Raw genomic sequence first — 20,062 nt, 5'->3', positions numbered from 1 at the left:
AAAATAAAAATAGATACCAATAAAAGTATGCTCCATAAGATGCTCCATAGATTATGCCCCCATAAAATGCCCCATATGCTGCTCCATAGATTATGCCCCCATATGCTGCTCCCCTTTTCCTCTCCTTCATTTCTACATTACTCTTTATTCACTCTTCCCCCTTTTCTACTTCCTCCACTTTATCTCCCCTTTTCCCTGCTGATAGAGCTACTTTTCAGCTTGTGTTCCACTCATGCGTTCCATGGCCCTGCTAGTTCCGGTTTCTGGAATTGTGTTCCATTACTGTGTTCCATGACGGCGTCACTTCTGGTGTATCATTTCCGGCCAGACGCCATTCGTCAAGACTGATATCCAATTTGGATGTACCATGTTCTTCTATTTTCCCATACCTCTAGGTATTTTTCTATCTTATTGACATCTTCTTGCTCACATTGTACTTTATTGTTATGTCTTTGTGGGATTGTTTGTAATTATTTTGCATTTTTTTGTTTATCCCAGTTTGAGGAAGGTCGGAGTCATAGACCGAAACGTTACAAGATACTGGGAATTTTCGCTATTAAATAAATCAATTTGCATATAATTTTTGAGTGCCATATTTTTTAATATATTGTAAATAAAAATGGTACAGCTAAAAACGTCATCTTGTGCCACAAAAAACAAGCCGCCATACAGCTCTATCAGCAGAAAAATAAAAACGTTATAGCTCTCACAATAAAGCGATGCAAAAATAATAATTTTCTATGAAAGTTTTAATTGTGTAAAAGCGCCAAAACATTTAAGAAAACAATATAAATGTGGTATCGCTGTAATTGAACTGACCAGAAGAATAAAGCTGCCTTATCAATTTTATGACATGCAGAACGGCATTAAAAAAAAAATCCTGAATTGCTGGTTTTTGTTCATTTTGCCTTCCACAGATCATAATAAAAAGCGATCAAAAAACATTACTTGACCAAAAAATGAAGAATAGTACCAATAAAACTTGTGTCCCAAAAAACAAGCCCTCACATAACTCTGTCAGCAGAAATATGGAAAAATTATATGTCTCAAAATATGGCGATGCAAAAGAATTGTGTATGCATTAAAAAGCATCTTTTAGTGTGTCACAGCTGTTATACAAAAAACTATATATATGTATGGCTTTGCTCTAATTGCACCAACCTGAAGAATGAAGTAATTTAAACACTTATATGACACGAGGAATGGCGTAAAAAAATAAAACCAATTATTCATATTTATCCTGCACTGTGCGTTGAGCGCTTGCACCAGGGTTTCCATGTAAATCTCTAAAATATGTGATTCCGATGGAAAACCTGATGGAAGATTCCCTATAATGAGGCAGATGGAGGCATTGTGGATGCCGTCTGGCCGCCTATGATCCAGCGGTGTCTGTCTTTTTAGGATTGCCTAAAATCGCAGTCCACCACAGTTTTGTGCACTTCTGAAAAGAAGAACAATGCTGAACAGAGGCCAGACTGAGTCCAGAGTAATTCTGCTGCCTCATCATAGTAAATGGATCTCTTGAGGGTTCCATCTGAGTCACGTCACTCGGAGATTTAGATGGAAACCCCAAAGTAAGTGCTCTGTGTAGAGCACTATGATAAATATGATCCCATGTTATGTAAAATGTTCCCAAAAATAGCTTCAAATCAATCCCTAAAAAAACAAGCCCTCACTTAGGTCTGTTATCGGAAATATTGGGGGCTTCCATGTAACAGGTAGTACAAAGGCTCTGGAAAAGCTAAATGGCTCCAAACCCCCAAAAGAAATTCAGCAAATTCTGCACTCCCAAATCTGAATGCCACCTTCACTTCTGAACCCCAGTGTGCCTAAACCACATTTAGCATCCACATTTTTGTAATTTCTATAGTGGCGACAGCCCGCCTAATTTCATGTACATGTAATTATTTTTTCTTGACTGAACATTGGTATAAAATTTTGTGACACACCTGTGGTGTCAATATGATCACTGCACCCCAAAATGAATTCATTGAGAAGTGTAGGTTGTAAAATTGGGTCACTTATGAGGGGTTTTACTGTTCTGGCACCTCAGCGGATCTGCTAATGTGACATGGCACTCTCAAACAGGTCCAGAAAAATCTGAACTCCAATATGGCGCTTCATCCCTTCTGACCTTTGCACTGTGCCTCAAAAATAATTTTCGAACACATATGGGGTATCGGTGTTCTCTGGAAAAATTGCACAATTTTTGGGGTCCATTTTGTCCTGTCACCCTTCTAAAATAAAAAAAATTGGGGCTAAAATTACATTTTTGGGGAAAAACTAGATTTTTTTTTCACTGCTCAATGTTATAAACTTATGTGAAGCACTTGTGGGTTCAAGATGCTCACCACCCATCTAGATAAGTTCCCTGTGGGATCTATTTTCCAAAATGGTGTCACTTGTGGTGGGTTTCCACTGTTTAGACACATCAGGTTGCGTTCCACTCATGGATTTTGAACAGCTGACATGTGCCCGCAATAGGCGTAGATGGAATCGCAATCCACCTGCGCCTATTAACCCGTTAAACGCCGCTGTCAAGTGTTGACAGCGGCATTTAACCGGCGCTTCCAGCTGCTGGGCCGGAAATGAGAGCATCGCTGACCCCCGTCACGTGATCGGGGGTCAGCGATGCGTTGGCATAGCAACCAGAGGTCTCCTGGAGACCTCTATGGTTGTTGATGCCGCATTGCTATGAGCGCCACCCGGTGGTCGGCGCTCATAGCAATGCAGTAATTCTGCTACATATAGGCGATCTGCTCATCGCCTATATGTAGCAGACCCAATCAAGTATGGCATGCTTCTAGCCTCCTATGGAGACTATTGAAGCATGCGAAAAGTAAAAAAAAATATTTCAAAAATATGAAAAAAATAAAAAAAATATAAAAGGTCAAATCACCCCCCTTTCGCCACATTCAAAATAAAATTAAAAAAAAAAAAATTGCCCCTACACATAATAGGTATTGCTGCGTTCGGAATCGCTCGATCAATAAAAAAATGGATTAACCCGATTGCTAAACGGCGTAGTGAGAAAAAAAATCAAAAACCAGAATTACGTTTTTTTGGTCGCTGTGACATTGCACTAAAATGCAATAACGGGCAATCAAAAGATCATATCTGCATAAAAGTGGTATTAAAAACGGCATTTATTCTACAAGAAACGCTACAGCCAAAAATGAGAGAATCCGGGCCCCGTGGTTGGATATTCCAGCATGTAAGAAAGACACTGGTCCTTTGTCCCTGGAGCTTCTCTACTTGGTATAATGAGACTCACTGATCTTGGTCATATAAAGAGCATTTGAGAATAATAGAAACTGCCTGAATATGAGGACCCTGTCTGATCTACATGTTCTTGTACAGATAACTATGGAGATAGCGCTATTCTGTATAATATGTGATGTTGCTGTGGTCCTAAACTTCCTGTACATGAGGGCTCTGTAGAGATAATTCAGGTAAGAAAAAATAGGAGCACTCAATACACAATAAAGTGCTAACTGACCTTTTATTGAAGCATAAAGTTGATAAGCCGGACAGATGAAAACCCAGAAGGCAACACCATTTCAGTGAATAAACGCTCAAGCAAAATGGCAATGGCCATCTGTTTTCATCTTCCCGATTTAGCAATTTCATGCTTCAATAAAAGGTCAGCACTTTATTTGGTATTGAGTGCCGCTATTTTTCTTACCTGGATTACAACATAGTTCTCCGTATGAGCTGAGCAGCACTACCTGTGTCTCCTTTTCTACCTGCCTTGGGGACTGTTATAAGATCCATGGATGATTCCCTCTCCGTCCTACTAAGTAGCTGTTATCTGGAGCTTGCAGTGTCGGCGAGCATTACTTTCTTTTTCACTCTCTAGAGATAATCTTACCCCAGCATATTGGATTGGGAAAGGGGAAAGAGACAGATATTTTTTATTTCTGCAAAAAAAACAAACAAACTAAATTATATCTGACTGCTTCTTGTTTCTTACACCAGAAATGTGTTATGCTATAAAATGTATTTTCTCTTCGCCATGACAGCACCCACTGAGAGAGGGGATCCACCCCTAGGGACAGGAAACCTACGGAGAGATAAAAGGGGCGGTCCCCATCACTCCTGCAGTTGGTTTCCTGTTCCTAAGGGAACCTGTGGAGAAAAGCTTGCAAGAGGATACCTGGGCTGTGATGCCACCTGTGCGGTTGCTGAGAGAAAGGCAGGGTCTCCAGAAGCAGCATCGGGGGACTCCTGTGTCCAGCTCCCCCCTTAGCTGACAGGACGCTGTGAGGCTAGGATCTGGGGTGGCCGCCCTGGCTCACGTGGAAAGCGCGACGCAGCAGGATGGGCCGGCACTTGTCAGAGGCTGCACACAAATATGCTGGATGGAGGTAAGAGTACGGTCCCCAAAGGCGCACCTCCGAGACGATACTGTTGGTGCGCGCGTGTGTAGAGTCTCCAGAAGCGCTCTCCCCCGGAAGTGATCAGTAAACTTACGGGGGTACTGAGAGGAGGCAAGAGGCTGCGCCTGTATAGAGCGGCAAGGCCGCGCAGGCGCACACAGCACGGCCGGGCCCGGAAGTGGCAAGGCACTTCCGGGTGAAAGAAGAAAAAAAAAAAAAGAAATGTCAATTATCAGTTTCCGGCGTTAGGGAGGAAAACCTGCATAAAAACACCGTCCAGAGCCCTACCAGTGTGCAGCAATGTCATCCCCTAAAGATACCGCTATGCTCCCTCTGGAGGAAACAGCAGTGTCAGCACACAGCAGTTGGAGAAGTGGCAGTGGACGCTCTAAACAGAGCGGGTCCACGATCAAATGTGGGAAAGACAAGAAATCTGGTCACTCCACGTCTCAGCCTGTGCATTCACCTTCGCAACCAGTACCATGTTGACAAAGCTGCACTGGGTGAGTGTTATTAATCACACCTATTAAGCTGATAGCCCCTTCTTTCTGTATACCCCTTAGGCAAAAAAGACTGGAAAATCCAAGCATAAAGAATGCACCCTGTGTTCCCAACCCCATTCCAGACAGATACCTCAAAAGGTTATGTCAAATATGCATCGGACATACCCTGCAGGAAGAGTCCACAGTAAGAACAGAGGAAGGATATTAGGCTGATGATCAGGGAAGAGTTGCAGGCCCTAGGGGGTTCGGGTAGTGTTAGAGAGCAAAGGCTAAATAGAGAATATGACTCCCCGGAATCAGAACTTTCCTCGGATATGGGTGAAAGGGACTCAGATTCCTCCTGAGAATCTTTTTCTTCAGAGGGAGAACAATATGCATGTTTTCCAACTGATAGTATTAACAACCTTGTCAGGTCGGTTCGGAAAACCATGGCGTTTACGAATACTAAAGACCCTAAAACTCATCAGGATATTATGTTTGCAGGTCTCTCTCAGAAAAAGAGACGAGCATTCCCGGTGATTCCAGCAATAAAAGAGTTAGTAAAAAAGGAATGGGAGAGACAAGGGCAAAAAGGCCTTCCCTCAACATCTAAAAGGCGTTATCCCTTTGATGACGAAGATCTGTCTTCCTGGACAAAAGCTCCCAAAGTGGATGCAGCTGTAGCCTCCACCTCAAGACGATCCTCTTTACCAGTCGAAGACTCAGGGATCCTACAGGACCCCCTAGACCGCAAAGCAGACTCACTTCTAAAAAGATCTTGGGAATCATGTACAGGAGTAATTTAGCCAGCTATATCGGCTACATGTACGGCGAGATCCATGTTAGTGTGGTTAAACGATCTGGAAGACATCATAAAAGGCGGCCTATGCAGAGAAAAATCAATGTCCTCCATGCCTCTGATCAGAGGCACGGCAGCCTTCGTGGCAGACGCCTCAGCTGATTGTATACGCCTAGCGGCCAAGTCAGCGGGTTTAACCAATGCAGGTCGTCGGGCCCTATGGTTGAAAGGATGGAGAGGTGACGCGCAGACCAAATCTAAACTCTGCGGCCTACCATGCCAGGGTGAGTACCTATTTGGCAGAAAACTAGATGAGATTCTCACCAAGGCAGGTGAAAATAAGAAAGGGAGTTCCCTAATAATTATATTCCATCCTATACAGGGGCGGACACTGACAGCTTGGGGCCCCTGTGCAAGAAATGTGTCTGGGCCCCCCTCCTTTTATGGCGTCAAAGCTACATGTGTATATGTATATATATATGTAAAAAAATAGGCAGCACTCAAATTAAATGTGAAAAAAAGTGGATACTTTACTGATCCTCAAGTGGCAACGTTTCAACGGTGACCCGTCTTTATCAGGCTTGATAAAGACGGGTCACCGTTGAAACGTTGCCACTTGAGGATCAGTAAAGTATCCACTTTTTTTCACATTTAATTTGAGTGCTGCCTATTTTTTTACTTTTGTTAATTTGGCTGTTTGGACACTGCTGAATAGGTTTTGCACCAACTATTTAATTTTGGTAGTGCTGCCCTTTTCTTGATATATATATATATATGTGTATGTATTAGCTGAAGAGCCCGGCGCTGCCCGGGCATAGTAACTAACTGTGGTTATAGTGCCCATATACCCATCATACATATCCTCGATCCCATAGGCCTGTGCCCATATACCTATCATACATATCCTCCATCCCATAGTCGAGTGCCCATATACCCATCACACATCCTCCATCCCATAGTCCCATGCCCATATACCCATCATACATATTCGCCATCCCATAGTCGAGTGCCCATATATCCATCACACATTCTTCATCTCATAGTCTCGTGCCCATATACCCATCATACATATCCACCATCCCATAGTCCCGTGCCCATATACCCATCATACATATCCTCCATCCCATAATCCAGTGCCCATATACCCATCACACATCCTCCATCCCATAGTCCCGTGCCCATATACCCGTCATACATATCCTCCATCCCATAGTCCAGTGCCCACAGTTGCGAGAGACTCATACAAGGGTACTATCAAACAACATCACATCGGTGACATATATAAATCATCAAGAGGAACATGATCGGGAGTTTTCATGTCTATTGTGGACAGAATCCTAACAATGGCCGAAAAACATCTCCTGTCCTTGTCGGTTCTGCACGTCAGGGGAGTAGACAACTCCAGAGCGTATTTTCTCAGCTGCAATACCCTCCTTCAAGGAGAATGGGTACTCAACCGTCGCATTTTCAGAATGATAACGGACCAGTGGAGCATGCCAGAGATAGACCTATTTGCGACAAGAACCAATAGACAAGTCGAAAGGTTCGCTTTGTTGTACACAACAGACAACCCAGACATTCTCGACTCCCTTCAATCCCCATGGACCTTTCATCGGGCATATGCCTTTCCTCCAATGATAATCTTGTCAGTAGTCATCAGGAAGATAAGGGAGGAAGGGGCGAATGTAATTCTAATAGCCCCATTTTGGCCCAAGAGACCATGGTTCGCTTGGCTCAAAGCCATGTCAATCTCAGATCCGTGGATTCTCCCTTGGGATTGTGACCTACTATCACAAGGGCCCTTCTATCACCCTCAGGTGAAGGGCTTGCGACTAACATCTTGGAATTTGAGAGGCAAATACTAAGACTAAGAGGTTTCTCGGAAAACCTAATTGATACCCTCTTACAAAGTAGGAAAGAGACCACCACCAGAATTTATATGAGTATGGAGAAAATTTCTTAGTTTCCAGTCAGTGTCCTTTTCCGAAAAAGTACCCAGTCCTGCTATCTTAGAGTTCCTACAGAAGGGGCGTGAGTTAGGACTTTCAGTCAAAACCTTGAAAGTTCAAATATCGGACCTAGGAGCCTTATATAGTTACAAAGTCGTGGGGGACAAATGGGTAGCTCGCTTCGTTTCAGAGGGCAGACCCAGTGCATAGTCCTCAAATATTGCCTTGGGATCTCAACTTAGTGCTAGATGCATTGACAGGAGCCCCATTTGAACCACTGCACTTAGCCCCGATAAAATATGTTTCCCTTATTAGTAGCCTTAGTGTCAGCAAGAAGGGTGACATTCAGGCCTTGTCGATAGATCCCCCTTTCTATCAGTATTTCAAGATAGAATAATTCTGAAGACAGACCCTTCTTACCTGCCTAAAGTGTTTACTAGATTCCATAGATCTCAAGAGATTTTTCTTCCCTCCTTTTATAAAAACCCCACAAATCAGGAAGAAGAAAGAATTCACACACTGGATGTGATAAGGGCCATCCTAACATATTTAGATAGGACTAGACACTCAAGGCAGAGCAGGGCTCTCTTTGTCTCCTTTCAAGGCTACAAGAAGGGATCTGGAATCACAAAAGACACGCTATCCCGATGGATTAGAGACACAATTAGTCTGGTGTACTCAACGAAAGGGGAGAACCTGCCGCTGGGCATGAAAGCACATTCCGCTCAAGCTGTAGCATCATCCTGGGCCAAAAGAGTGGATGTCCCAATCGAACTCATATGTAAGGCCGCAACTTGGTCTTCGCCTTCCACTTTTTACAGTCACTACAGACTACACTTATCTTCCTCTACCGACTTAAGTCTTTGGAAGATCAAGTCTTGACACGGTGGTCCCCCCCAGGTGATTGTCTCTGGAAATCTCTCAGTGGGTGCTGTCGTGGCGAAGAGAAAAAACTGGATTACTTACCGGTAAATGCTCTTTTATAGAGTCCACGACAGCACCCACTCACTTCCATCCCTAATGATGGTTACACATAGTTCAATGCTAGTGGTGAATGGTTCATAAACTTAGGATATATTGATTTGACTGAATACAAATAGTAATATTTTGAGATCCTACTAAAACTGTGGTGGGTGGTTTCTCTCACTCTCTGTAATCCAACTGCGGGAGCGAGGGGGACCGCCCCTTTTATCTCTCCGTAGGTTTCCTGTTCCTAGGGGCAGATCCCCTCTCTCAGTGGGTGCTGTCGTGGACTCTATAAAAGAGCATTACCGGTAAGTAATCCAGTTTATTTCAGGGGTTAGTTTATTTTAACAATTGAGGAAGTCTTTAAAATCAAATCCTATAGAACCCAATAATATGTGTATTGGGTTGTTGAAAGGTAATCAGTTCCCAATGATAGCTAAAAACTACTATACTTAGCAGGGAATATGCTTTTATAAATGTGGATCCCATCAGATGTTTCTACAAAGAAGGAGTGGAATGTGAATAGTAACTTACAACATCAACATGTTTATTACTGTAATATGCATAAACTAAAGACGTTTGGTCACACATGGAGATTGTGAATTTAAAAAAATTGTAATGAATGGAAGATCACTGAGATTGGGCTTTAGGGATAATAAGGAAGAAATGCTGGGTATTTTTTTTGGGATGTGGTGAGAGGGGGGGTTGCAATACTATTGTCCATATAGTGAATATATAAATATATGACAATATTAAATATTTAATACAAATGTTACATTGCTTTTTAGATACGAGATGTCTATTAGCAACTGTATATATTTTAATTGTAATTTAAGTTATAACTTTTTCTTTCTTACATACTTGTCGTTACTTTGCCTGTCTTTGTTATGAGTATTCTTGTACAGTTTGGAAAAATATATGGTTTCTCCTTGTGTGAGTTTCTTGATGGAACAGGAAAATTGATTTTTGTTTAAAACATTTGCCACATTCTAAACATGAATATAGCTTCTCCTCTGTGTGAGTTCTCTGGTGTCTAACAAAACGTGATTTATCTGCAAAATATTTCCCACATTCTGAACATGAAAATGGTTTCTCCCCTGTGTGAAATCTCTGATGTGTAATAAGACTTGGTTTCCTTGTAAAACATTTCCCACATTCTAAACATGAAAAAGGCTTCTCCCCAGTGTGAGTTCTCTGGTGTTTAACAAAAGTTGATTTATCTGCAAAACATTTCCCACATTCTAAACATGCAAAAGGTTTCTCCCCTGTGTGAATTCTCTGATGGACAACTAAACCTGATTTGTTATTAAAACATTTCCCACATTCTGAACATGAATATGGCTTCTCCCCTGTGTGAACTCTTTCATGTCTAACAATCTCTGATTTATGGTTAAAATATTTCCCACACTGTGAACAAGAAAATCTTTTCTCCTTTTTGTGAATTTTGTTATGAGGAACACAAGACATTTTAAGGGAAAAATTATTTATATTTTCGGCACTTGATAGTGCCTTCTTTGCTATAAGAGCAGTTTGATTTCTAATTTCTCTTTTGTGATTTTCATTTTTCTTAATAGTCTGTGATGAATCAGAAGTTTGGATCTGTTTAAAAAGATCAGATAATAGATCTTTGCTGTGAAGGAATGATGGAATATCTGGAGTAATGGCATTCAGTTCAGTTATATCTTGTGTGATCTCACTGTCATCTGATTTAAAAATTGCAGATGTCACTTGTCCCTGTGATCTCCTGGTACAGTCATCTGCCAAGAATAAAGAATATTAGTTTTGAATAAAATATCCTTAAAAATATATAGTAGTTGTACAAAATTTCTAAAATATCCATAGAAATTGCAAGTTTAGACAAAACCAACTGACTATCAAACATTAGACCTCAGAGCACGAATGAGTACAGCGTGATATTCAACCCTGTTTGTTCATTCTGCCTCCCAAATACTGGAATAATACACCAGCAAAAAATATTATGTAGGCCAAAATGATACCATTAAAAACTTACCTGATCAGTAAATGAGTCTCGGACAATTGCTAACACAAAGGGAAAAGTTTTTTTTTCAATATACAGATTTTTTTTTTCATCACTTAAATAGCAAAAAAAAATGGCAGAATTGCATTTTTTCACAATTTCGTTCCAATTAGAATTTTTCTCCCCTGTGTTCAGTACATTCTATGGTAAACAGACTAGTGTCATTCAAAACTAGAACTTGACCCACAAAAACACATGCGCCAAGACGTCAATGTTGCCAGAAAAGAAAAACGGTTATGACTCTTAAAAGATGACAAGCAATAAACCAAATTGCAAAAATTAGAAATACTCTGGTAGCTCAAGGGTTAACTTGATTTATTCTTCTAATGAAGGGGGACTTTTATTTTCTGCCCTCTAAGGGTCCCATCACACTAAACGATGCACCAGCGATCCCGACAACGATACGACCTGGTCAGGATCGCTGGTGCATCGCTACATGATCTCTGGTGAGCTGTCAAACAGGCAGATCTCACCAGCGATCAGGACCAGCGAGAACGCTGGTATCCAGGGTAAATAACGGGTAACTAAGCGCGTGCGTCGCTTAGTTACCCGCTGTGTACCTTGGATACCAGCTCCCAGTGCGAGCATGCTGGTATCCAAGGTAAACAGCGGGTAACTAAGCGCCTTGGATACCAGCTCCCAGCGTCTGTTTACAGCGCTGGGAGCTTTCTGATCGTTGGTCTCCCGCTGCCATATGCAGCGATGCGTGCTGACCAGCGGGAGACTAACGATCAAAAAATGGCCCAGGACATTCCTGCACGATCAGTGATACCCAGCGGAGGGGGCGGTCGTTGATGCGTGCCACACACAGCGAGATCGCTGTTGCGTCACAAAATCAGCGATCTCGCTAGCGATCTCGCTATGTGTGATGGGGCCTATATACTCAACCATCGATGGCTCCAGTACAAGTTCTTATATAATGGACATTTGTAGAATTCTTAACAGTGAAAATATCTTCCAGGATCTTGAAGGTAAAATATCAGACCTCTATGCATAAATTACTTTTTTCGATAGATAAATTTTGTGAGACATTTACAGTGAACCTGTCAGCAGGAGTTTGCTAAATAAACTACAGACACTGTCAGGTTGGCAGTGTGAAACTGATTAATATAATACCTGGGGTGAAAAAATCCATCTTGTGGTTCTTGTGTAATCAGTGTTAGAAGTTTGCAGCTAATGAAAGGCCCATGCTCCGGGGTGGGACTGTCTTATCTTCCTGCTCTATCCTGCACTAAGCCAAAATCCTGCTGACAGGTTCGCTTTAAAAGGAATCGGTCACCACATTTGACCTATTTAAACTATTAATATGAGCATAGAGGCTATTGAATGCTGAAAACAGTCCTCTTGGTGTGTTTCTTATCAGATGTGTTGTTGCTGGAAAATCATCTTTTATCACTTTATATAAGTGATCTCTTCCAGGCTCCGGGGTGGATGGTGTCTGGAGATAATTCTGGCTCCATAGATTATTTTACATGAAGGAAATTTACCAGTAAGACAAGTAACTAACACAGAACAGTAGAAATATTTCTTCTTGCAAACACATTTTTTGCTTCTCTCTGAGCTCTGCTGTATTGCAACAATATTGCAGCCCTGTCTGCCTGTGAGAGGGAGGCTGAACCTGAGAAGAACCTGCATGATGTCAGTCATCAGGAGAGCAGAGAGTGCCATTACACATCACTCTGGCAACTCCCTTATATTTTAAACAAGCTCTGGAGGCAGAGTTATCTTGTGGGCAGTGTCCTCCATAGAGCCTGGAAGAGGTAATTTATATAAAGTGATAAAGATGATTTCCCAAAAACAACACATCTGATATGGGAGACACCGAGAGGACTGTTTTCAGCATTCTATAACCAGTATGCCCATATTAATAGTCTGGATAGGTCAAATGTGGTGACAGACTCCCTTTAAGAAAAGCCTCTTGTACCCATTGAGGAATAATAATAATTTCCTTCATTTCTTACACTCAAACTTTGTCAAACTTTGGATAAAAAAGGAATAATTACTGTCACACCCCTGGATGAAGCCTGCGGTAAAACGCGCGTTGGGGTGTGGGGAGTCCACTCTGTTATTTAATTGAGGTATTAGTATGTTTACTTTTACTACTTAATCACCGCCCACTGTTGGGTTTATGCCTCTATGGCTGTGGAGCATAGTATATAGGTTTCTTTTCTTTGGCAGTGAGAATCTGATTTAATATTGTTGTGGTGGTGCAATTGCCTAGGGGACTTTGTTATGTGATATGGCAATATGGTGACTTAGTGTATATTCATTATTATGTATTATTGAACTCACTTAATTTCCCCTTATTTTTCTCCTTTTTTGAGGTATACCCTTATTCTGACACTTTGTTCCCTGCCATATTTATTTATTTTTGCCTCAATTTTTTGGCTATTTATTTTCACTAATAATTTAGTATATTCATGTATTTAGTGGTTCTCCTCTTTGAGGCACTCTGTCATTTGTTATTTTTTTCTTTTGTGATTGGATTTTAATATTATTATTAATAAAGCTTTAAATATTTTATGGATCTCTTCCTTTTTTTCTGGAGCTACTAGGCACCAGAATTTGTGTTTATGTTTGATTTGAAGTGCCATTTGGTTTACTATAGTGAACGTTTTTGTGTTACTATTCCCTTCAAGAAAAGCCTCTGGTACCCATTGTGGAATAATAATAATTTCCTTCATTTCTTACACTCAAACTTTGTCAAATTTGGATAAAAAAGGGAATAATTACTGTCAGAAATATTAACAGAGGGATGTGATATACAAGTAGGATTAGAGGATTCAGATTTCTTTCCTTATTTGCAGATTAGACGTTCTATTTAGTCTTCATCTCGGGTTTTTGTTTTGGGTGAACATATCCTTTCATTGATTTTCATTTTACAATAAATATTGGTAAATGCAGAATTAGTTCCCTATAAAAACATTTGATTAATCGACTTTCAGAAGAGAATAAATTCTGGAATCAGATCTTGGCTTTTTCTTACACAATGGGAAATAATTGTAAATTCTGCTAATGTTCTTCTCTACGTCACATGAGAATGTTCCAATTTATGGTTATTCACAGGATGAACCGTCCCCGGCTCTTATGCAGAATATCGGATATATTGAATGTACTAAATGTCCCAAGTGTAACTCAGAGGCGACAGACCTATCTCATATGTATTGGGACTGCCGGGAAATTAGGGAATTTTGGGAACCAGTTATCACATTTGTTGCGAATATTGTTTTGTCATTTCATTTTTTTTTATAGGAGTCAAGATGGATTGTCCTACTAAGGATCTAATTAACATATTTTTCGGACTATAAGACAAACTTTTCCCCAAAAATTTTTTTGGGGAAAATGGGGGTGCATCTTATAGTCTGGATGTACTTCCAAGAGTGTGGCAGCAGCAGAAATCGGGTGATTCTGCCAGCCCTGGGCTGGGAAGAGGGGTGATCGGTGGTCCGACGCTACAGGGCGTTGACCTGACTCCCAACCCAGTCTGGTGCAACAGGTTTGGCGGTGCTCGGTGGTGCGGTGACTACGCCAACATTTTGTGAAAGCCCGGAACCTCCGTACTTCCATTGCTTTAATGCAGTGGCCTTGTGGATAATGGCCGCCGCCGGAGACGGAGCACGTGCAGATTGAGATCTCAGGAGACGAGATCTCATTCTGCGCATGCACCACCTCAAGTGGCCATTTTCCCGAAGGCCGCCGCATTCCAGCATTGGAAGTAAAGGGGCTCCGGGCTTTCAAAAAATGTAAGGGGAGCCCCTGCACCACTGAGCACCGCCGAACTTGCCGCACCAGCCTGGGATGAGAGATCATCGCCTGAACACGGAACACATCCTGTGACCCCCACTCCACCAGCGCTCCCAATCACCCCCCCTCCCCCCGGTAAGCTGAATTTGGACTGTAAGATGGACTCCCATTTGAAGTATTAATTTTTTACCCTATTTTCCTTCTGAAAATTTCGGGTGTGTCTTATGGTCCGATGCGTCTTATAGTCTGAAAAGTACGGTAGTTCACTGTTATCTGCAAGGGGAATGATTTTTGAGGACTGGATAACTTCTAAAAATATATTTTTCTAACAACAGCTTAGTCCAAGTTACATATCTCCAAAAATTAGGTGCTGAAATAGGTAGAAGCTAAGAGTTAAGGAAATATGGGCAAGAATTATTGATTTAACGGCTTCTCTTCTTTCTCTCCTCTAAATGTGAGGTGTCGGGTAAGTGTTTAAATTATAAAAAAAAGAATAATTCTATTATATTTCTTGTGTTTGTGTCTACTGTTTATATTGGAGCATATGGCTAAAAAGGATTTGGTCTGGTGTCTCATCATAAAAGCAAGGCCCACTATACGGATTATATTTTTCTTCACATGATTTTCTATGTTATCAGCACATTCTACGTACACTGAAATTTTGACTTTGCAGTTTAGAGATCTGGGAAGGTAAGGGTCAGCATCTTCTAATTCCAGGTAGTAGGGAGCTTTCTCTGGGCTGTAAGCTCTGGCCGGGACAGGCCTCGCTCCAACAGAAGGACTTCTAATGCCAAAACTAATGGGGGCAGTTTGAGTTTAGCAGAATAGTGACTGCATGACTGTGATATGGATGGACTACACTGAAGATAAAGCAGTCATAGCGAAAAGAATCTGTGACTTCTCTACACTTACTGTTTATTACTCACCTGGGTAGCCGTAGGTAGGAATCTCCTCTTTACACCACTCATAACCCATCACATATGTCTCTGTAGTATTAATATGGGTCAGATCTTTACCCTGAAACGAGTATTGTAACAGTTAAAGACAGATGTAGAAGTCACATCTATGATCAGCTCTAGTCCTGCCATCTCCACCGTTCTCATTACACAAGTATAAAACATATAATACTGGGGGATAAAACAAGACTGAGCACAAGACCTTCACAGCCATCTACACATCATAGGGGAGATCTCATGACACCTTCTATCCATCTACCTGATGATCCTGAGGGACATTGGGATTTTCTTGTTTACAGTCCTGTGGGAGGAGAGAACGGGGACATCTCTCTGGTGTTGTCCTCTTACTGGATAGAACTGGAGGAAACACATACAGGGACTGAATTCATTATTTACATACAGATAATTATAGGCTGTGTGCATTTAGTCCTGTCTATTACCTGGTGATGTGAGGTGTTGGGGAACCTCCATCATGACATCCTTGTACAGATCTTTGTGTCCTTCTAAATACTCCCACTCCTCCATGGAGAAATAGACGGTGACATCCTGACACCTTATAGGAACCTGACACATACAATGATACCGTCATCCCGCCCGGTCCCTTCATAGTGTTACTGTATAATGTCCCAGCATTCCCAGCAGTGTCACCTCTCCAGTCAGCAGCTCAATCATCTTGTAGGTGAGTTCTAGGATCTCCTGGTCATTGATGTCTTCATGTATCAGGGAGTGAGGTGGAGGCTCTGTGATTGGGCTCAGGGGTCTTCCCCATCCCTCAGACCCAGCGGCCTGACAGCGCTCACTAGAGGTCTTCTTCACTACTGTGTAATCCTGGTTATGGAGAGACACATTAATAAATCTCACTACAGACATTTCCAGAGTCCTCACCTCTCCAGTTCTGTCCATCTGTTATTCCCATAGATAAGAATGATGTAATGTGACAACATCAGAATCTCTCACCTCTCCAGTAAGCCGGAAGAGGATCTCTAGGGTGAGGTTTAATATCCTCTTTGCTCTCTTCCTCCTGTCCATATCTATCGTTGATACGTTGGTAAATCAGGAAAATTCTGTTATACAGAACATTTCCACTAAGAGGATTCAATATTCTAGGGACCTGAATAGGAAGAAGACGATGTAACATCATAAAAAATCCAATGTAATAATACAATTATTGGAGATAATAATGGAACATATGAGGAGGTAGAATATGTAAATGTTGGACTGTTAGTTCGTATACACTAGAACAATATTTGAATTGGTGACAGTCAGCTTGTCCCATTCACTGGGTATTGTAGTTACTGCTTCAGCCACTGATTTGTTGTAGAGATCCTATATGACCAGGAAATACAGAGACTGGCCGGGGACCCAACAGCGGTGGTACAGGATTAGTTGGGGATCATTATTTTGAGTATAATCACTAATGTTATTATTTTAATGTATTTATTTTATAGTTTACTAAAATAATAAATATATATTTTAGACGACACACACATCCAGCATTTTCTTCCTCGGAGTCGGCAGCTGAATACGTTTCTCATAGACTCATCTCCCATAACGCTAATTCTCGTCTCATTTTCCGACACTGGAATCGGCATTAGCAATACTGCAGGAGATATTCATTACACGTGACATGAGAAATAACTACTTCATGGTGAGGACGGCATCTTCATCTTCTACTACGGCTCTAGAAACATATCTGGCCAGAGTCCGTCACTGACTCCATCACCACCGGCCGCCTGTATGAATGTTTCCCGTCTTCCCCGGGCTGCAATCTTCTATCGTGTTAGAACTTCCGTCTGGTTCACAAACAACAGCTTGAGACATTTTAGTTTCCAAAAACACAGAGGAAAGGAGTTATTTGTAACCTACGGCAATTTTTTCCTCTGGGTATTATATTTTGTCCTTTCATTTTCCTTTTAGGCTTCTTTATATTAGAAGAAAATCACCAGATAAAAAGATGTTAAAATATTACAAAATAAAATTGGCAGGATCAATTTTTGTGAAAAGCATGAATAAAGTACAAAACACATGGTGCTCCTTTATATCAAATGTTAAACATTAGATTAAAATTAAACAGCAACTGTTTTTGGCACCACAATGTTCATGCTTGTCACATGCATGGTATGGGCACAGTTGCATCGATAATCCCGACTGTTTAATTATTTGCAAACAACCATAGCATTTTAGAAGGTTGTCAGAGTTACGTGGCTCCTTCGATCAGCCTAATACCCCCTGTCACTACTCGATCGTGGTGTGCTGCTGGGTTGCTGTAGTACCTGAAGGCTTAAAAATGGCCTCTGTGCCTGCAACATATGAAAGACGATTAGGCTATGCCAGAGGCAGAGTGTAATAAGATAGCTCTTAGGCTCCGTACACAGTAGACGAAACTCAAGTAAAACCAGCTAGTTTGAGCAGGATCGGCTGCTGCATATGGAGGCCTCCTGGCAGATGATAGGTGAGCGTAGGATCAGTTATGCTAAATTACAGAGGATGATCCTTTTGTTTTCTCTGGATATAATCCTCTGCCAGAGGAATCTGCCAGCAGCTTTCTCATACAGACCACAGGAAGGTTCGGGCATGCAGAGTGTTCATCTGTATGGGTGAGTCAGAAGAGATCGTTTGGCCGACACTCATCTACTGTGTATGGGGCCATTAGTATCACACTGACTGGCAGGGATAATACCCCGCACTACAGTAGTACAGGGCATCACCGGAGCAATCAGAGGCTTGTACATTGCATGATTGCACTAATGAGAGTTGTGAAGAAACGTTTAAAAATAGGTTCTAAGTAGGGACTTACCAAGCAATTCCTAATGCTCAGATGCCCCTTTCCATTAACAAGTATAATGGGAGTCAATGGGAAATCTGAACAAGTAGGTCAGAGGAGCAGTGAAAATTTTGAAATGGAGGAAAAAAATGCTAAATGGAAGGAGAATAGCATGTGGAAATCCCCCGGCAGCATCTCTGACTTCCAGATGCTGCTCAGAACAATGGTGTCATACTGTTACTCCATTTTAAGGACTGACAATAAAACATTCAAAATCTATGATAAATTGGAGTTTACAGGAAAAAAAATATTAAGAAACATTCCTGCCTCTATAGTGACTTGCATATAAGGCAACATTTAAAAAGGATTTAAAAAAAAATTATGTAAACCAAAATTGAATCTTTATGAATTTTTATTAAAATTTGTATTATTTATTAAAAAATTGAACATTTCAGTGTAATTTATGAAGGAAGTAAGAACTGTCAAAAATTAGATGGAAGAGTGACTCAGATACACCCGTTATTAGAGATAAAAGAGGGCCTCATACACACTATATTTAAACTGTTATGTAGTGGTATTCCTAGACTCATAAAGGCTCTGAAATAAGTGCAACGTCTGCCAAAAATTACAAGCAGGGTTATCCATACACCCCTGAACACATCAGCTGGAGTGCCTCATTAAAAACTAAGTGTAGTTGCATTACTTTTATTCTTATAAAGGCTTTGCACATAGTTCAAAGCCAGAAAAAATTACAAAGAGGGTCATCCATATACCCTTGAAGGCAACAACTAGTAGGCCTCATTCAAATACAGAACATTTTTAAAAACATTTTTTGCTGTTGAAGTTGAAGGTCACAGAGGAATTAGGGAGTACGCTGGTTTGGTCAGACAGGTATTGCTTGACTAGCTTTAAAAACTTTTCCCTTCTTGTCAAAAATACCCGGTCATCAGACCATGAACGCTGGAATGGTGTCAATAAATAGTCCCAGGCCTTTGACACTGTACCCCTGCCTCTGTTATTTGTCTCCCTCATCTCCCTTCCTTGGTTGGGCAAGGAAGCTTGCCCCCTGCTGCTAGCATTGTCTGCTGGGAATTTTTTCAACATATTTTCCACAGTGACCTTCTGGTATTATTATTATTATTTATTGTTATAGCGCCATTTATTCCATGGCGCTTTACATGTGAGGGGGGTATACATAAAAACAAGTACAATAATCTTAAACAATACAAGTCATAACTGGTACAGGAGGAGAGAGGACCCTGCCCGCGAGGGCTCACAATCTTCAAGGGATGGGTGATAATACAGTAGGCGAGGGTAGAGCTGGTCGTGCAGCGGTTTGGTCGATCGGTGGTTACTGCAGGTTATAGGCTTGTCGGAAGAGGTGGGTCTTCAGGCTCTTTTTGAAGGTTTCGATGGTAGGTGAGAGTCTGATATGTTGTGGTAGAGAGTTCCAGAGTAGGGGTGATGCGCGAGAGAAATCTTGTATGCGATTGTGGGAAGAGGAGATAAGAGGGGAGTAGAGAAGGAGATCTTGTGAGGATCGGAGGTTGCGTGCAGGAAAGTACCGGGAGACGAGGTATAGCACCATTTTCGAAGACCTCTCCGCCTCAGGAAGTAGAGATGCAAAGTTCTCCTTGTAGCGCGAGTCTAGCATGGTGAACAAACAACACACTTTTTCAGCCAAGATAAATATCATACGAGGGTCACAGGAAAGGGAGCGGTTCATAAAGTCGGCCATACAGTGGGGAAAAAAAGTATTTAGTCAGTCAGCAATAGTGCAAGTTCCACCACTTAAAAAGATGAGAGGCGTCTGTAATTTACATCATAGGTAGACCTCAACTATGGGAGACAAACTGAGAAAAAAAAATCCAGAAAATCACATTGTCTGGTTTTTTTTCATTTTATTTGCATATTATGGTGGAAAATAAGTATTTGGTCAGAAACAAAATTTCATCTCAATACTTTGTGATATATCCTTTGTTGGC

At 41.4% G+C, this 20,062-nt stretch overlaps 1 protein-coding gene across 2 annotated transcripts in view; it reads right to left on the bottom strand.

The window, feature by feature from the left end:
• Window positions 1-9,105: 9,105 nt before the first annotated feature.
• The window catches only part of LOC141051096 (gastrula zinc finger protein XlCGF66.1-like), a 28,630-nt gene continuing 17,673 nt past the window's right edge, over window positions 9,106-20,062 (bottom strand). Inside the window, exons 2-7 of one of the 2 annotated variants that reach the window (XM_073547966.1) lie at window positions 16,271-16,424; window positions 15,962-16,141; window positions 15,754-15,877; window positions 15,573-15,670; window positions 15,284-15,374; window positions 9,106-10,332 (exon numbers count right to left, since the gene is read on the bottom strand). In XM_073547966.1, the coding sequence (XP_073404067.1) occupies window positions 9,461-10,332; window positions 15,284-15,374; window positions 15,573-15,670; window positions 15,754-15,877; window positions 15,962-16,141; window positions 16,271-16,342 (1,437 nt within the window). In that variant the 5' untranslated portion in view covers window positions 16,343-16,424 and the 3' untranslated portion in view covers window positions 9,106-9,460. Of the gene's footprint in view, window positions 10,333-15,283; window positions 15,375-15,572; window positions 15,671-15,753; window positions 15,878-15,961; window positions 16,217-16,270; window positions 16,425-20,062 lie in introns of those variants that run through there. The other variant, XM_073547965.1, reaches the window with a different exon arrangement.

Source organism: Dendrobates tinctorius, unplaced genomic scaffold, assembly GCF_039654945.1.
Source record: "Dendrobates tinctorius isolate UK_male_01 unplaced genomic scaffold, ASM3965494v1 ptg000155l, whole genome shotgun sequence".
Classification (NCBI taxonomy): Eukaryota; Metazoa; Chordata; class Amphibia; order Anura; family Dendrobatidae; genus Dendrobates; species Dendrobates tinctorius.
The sequence above is the reverse complement of the archived record's forward strand: the minus strand, read 5'-3'. Positions and strand labels throughout refer to the sequence as shown.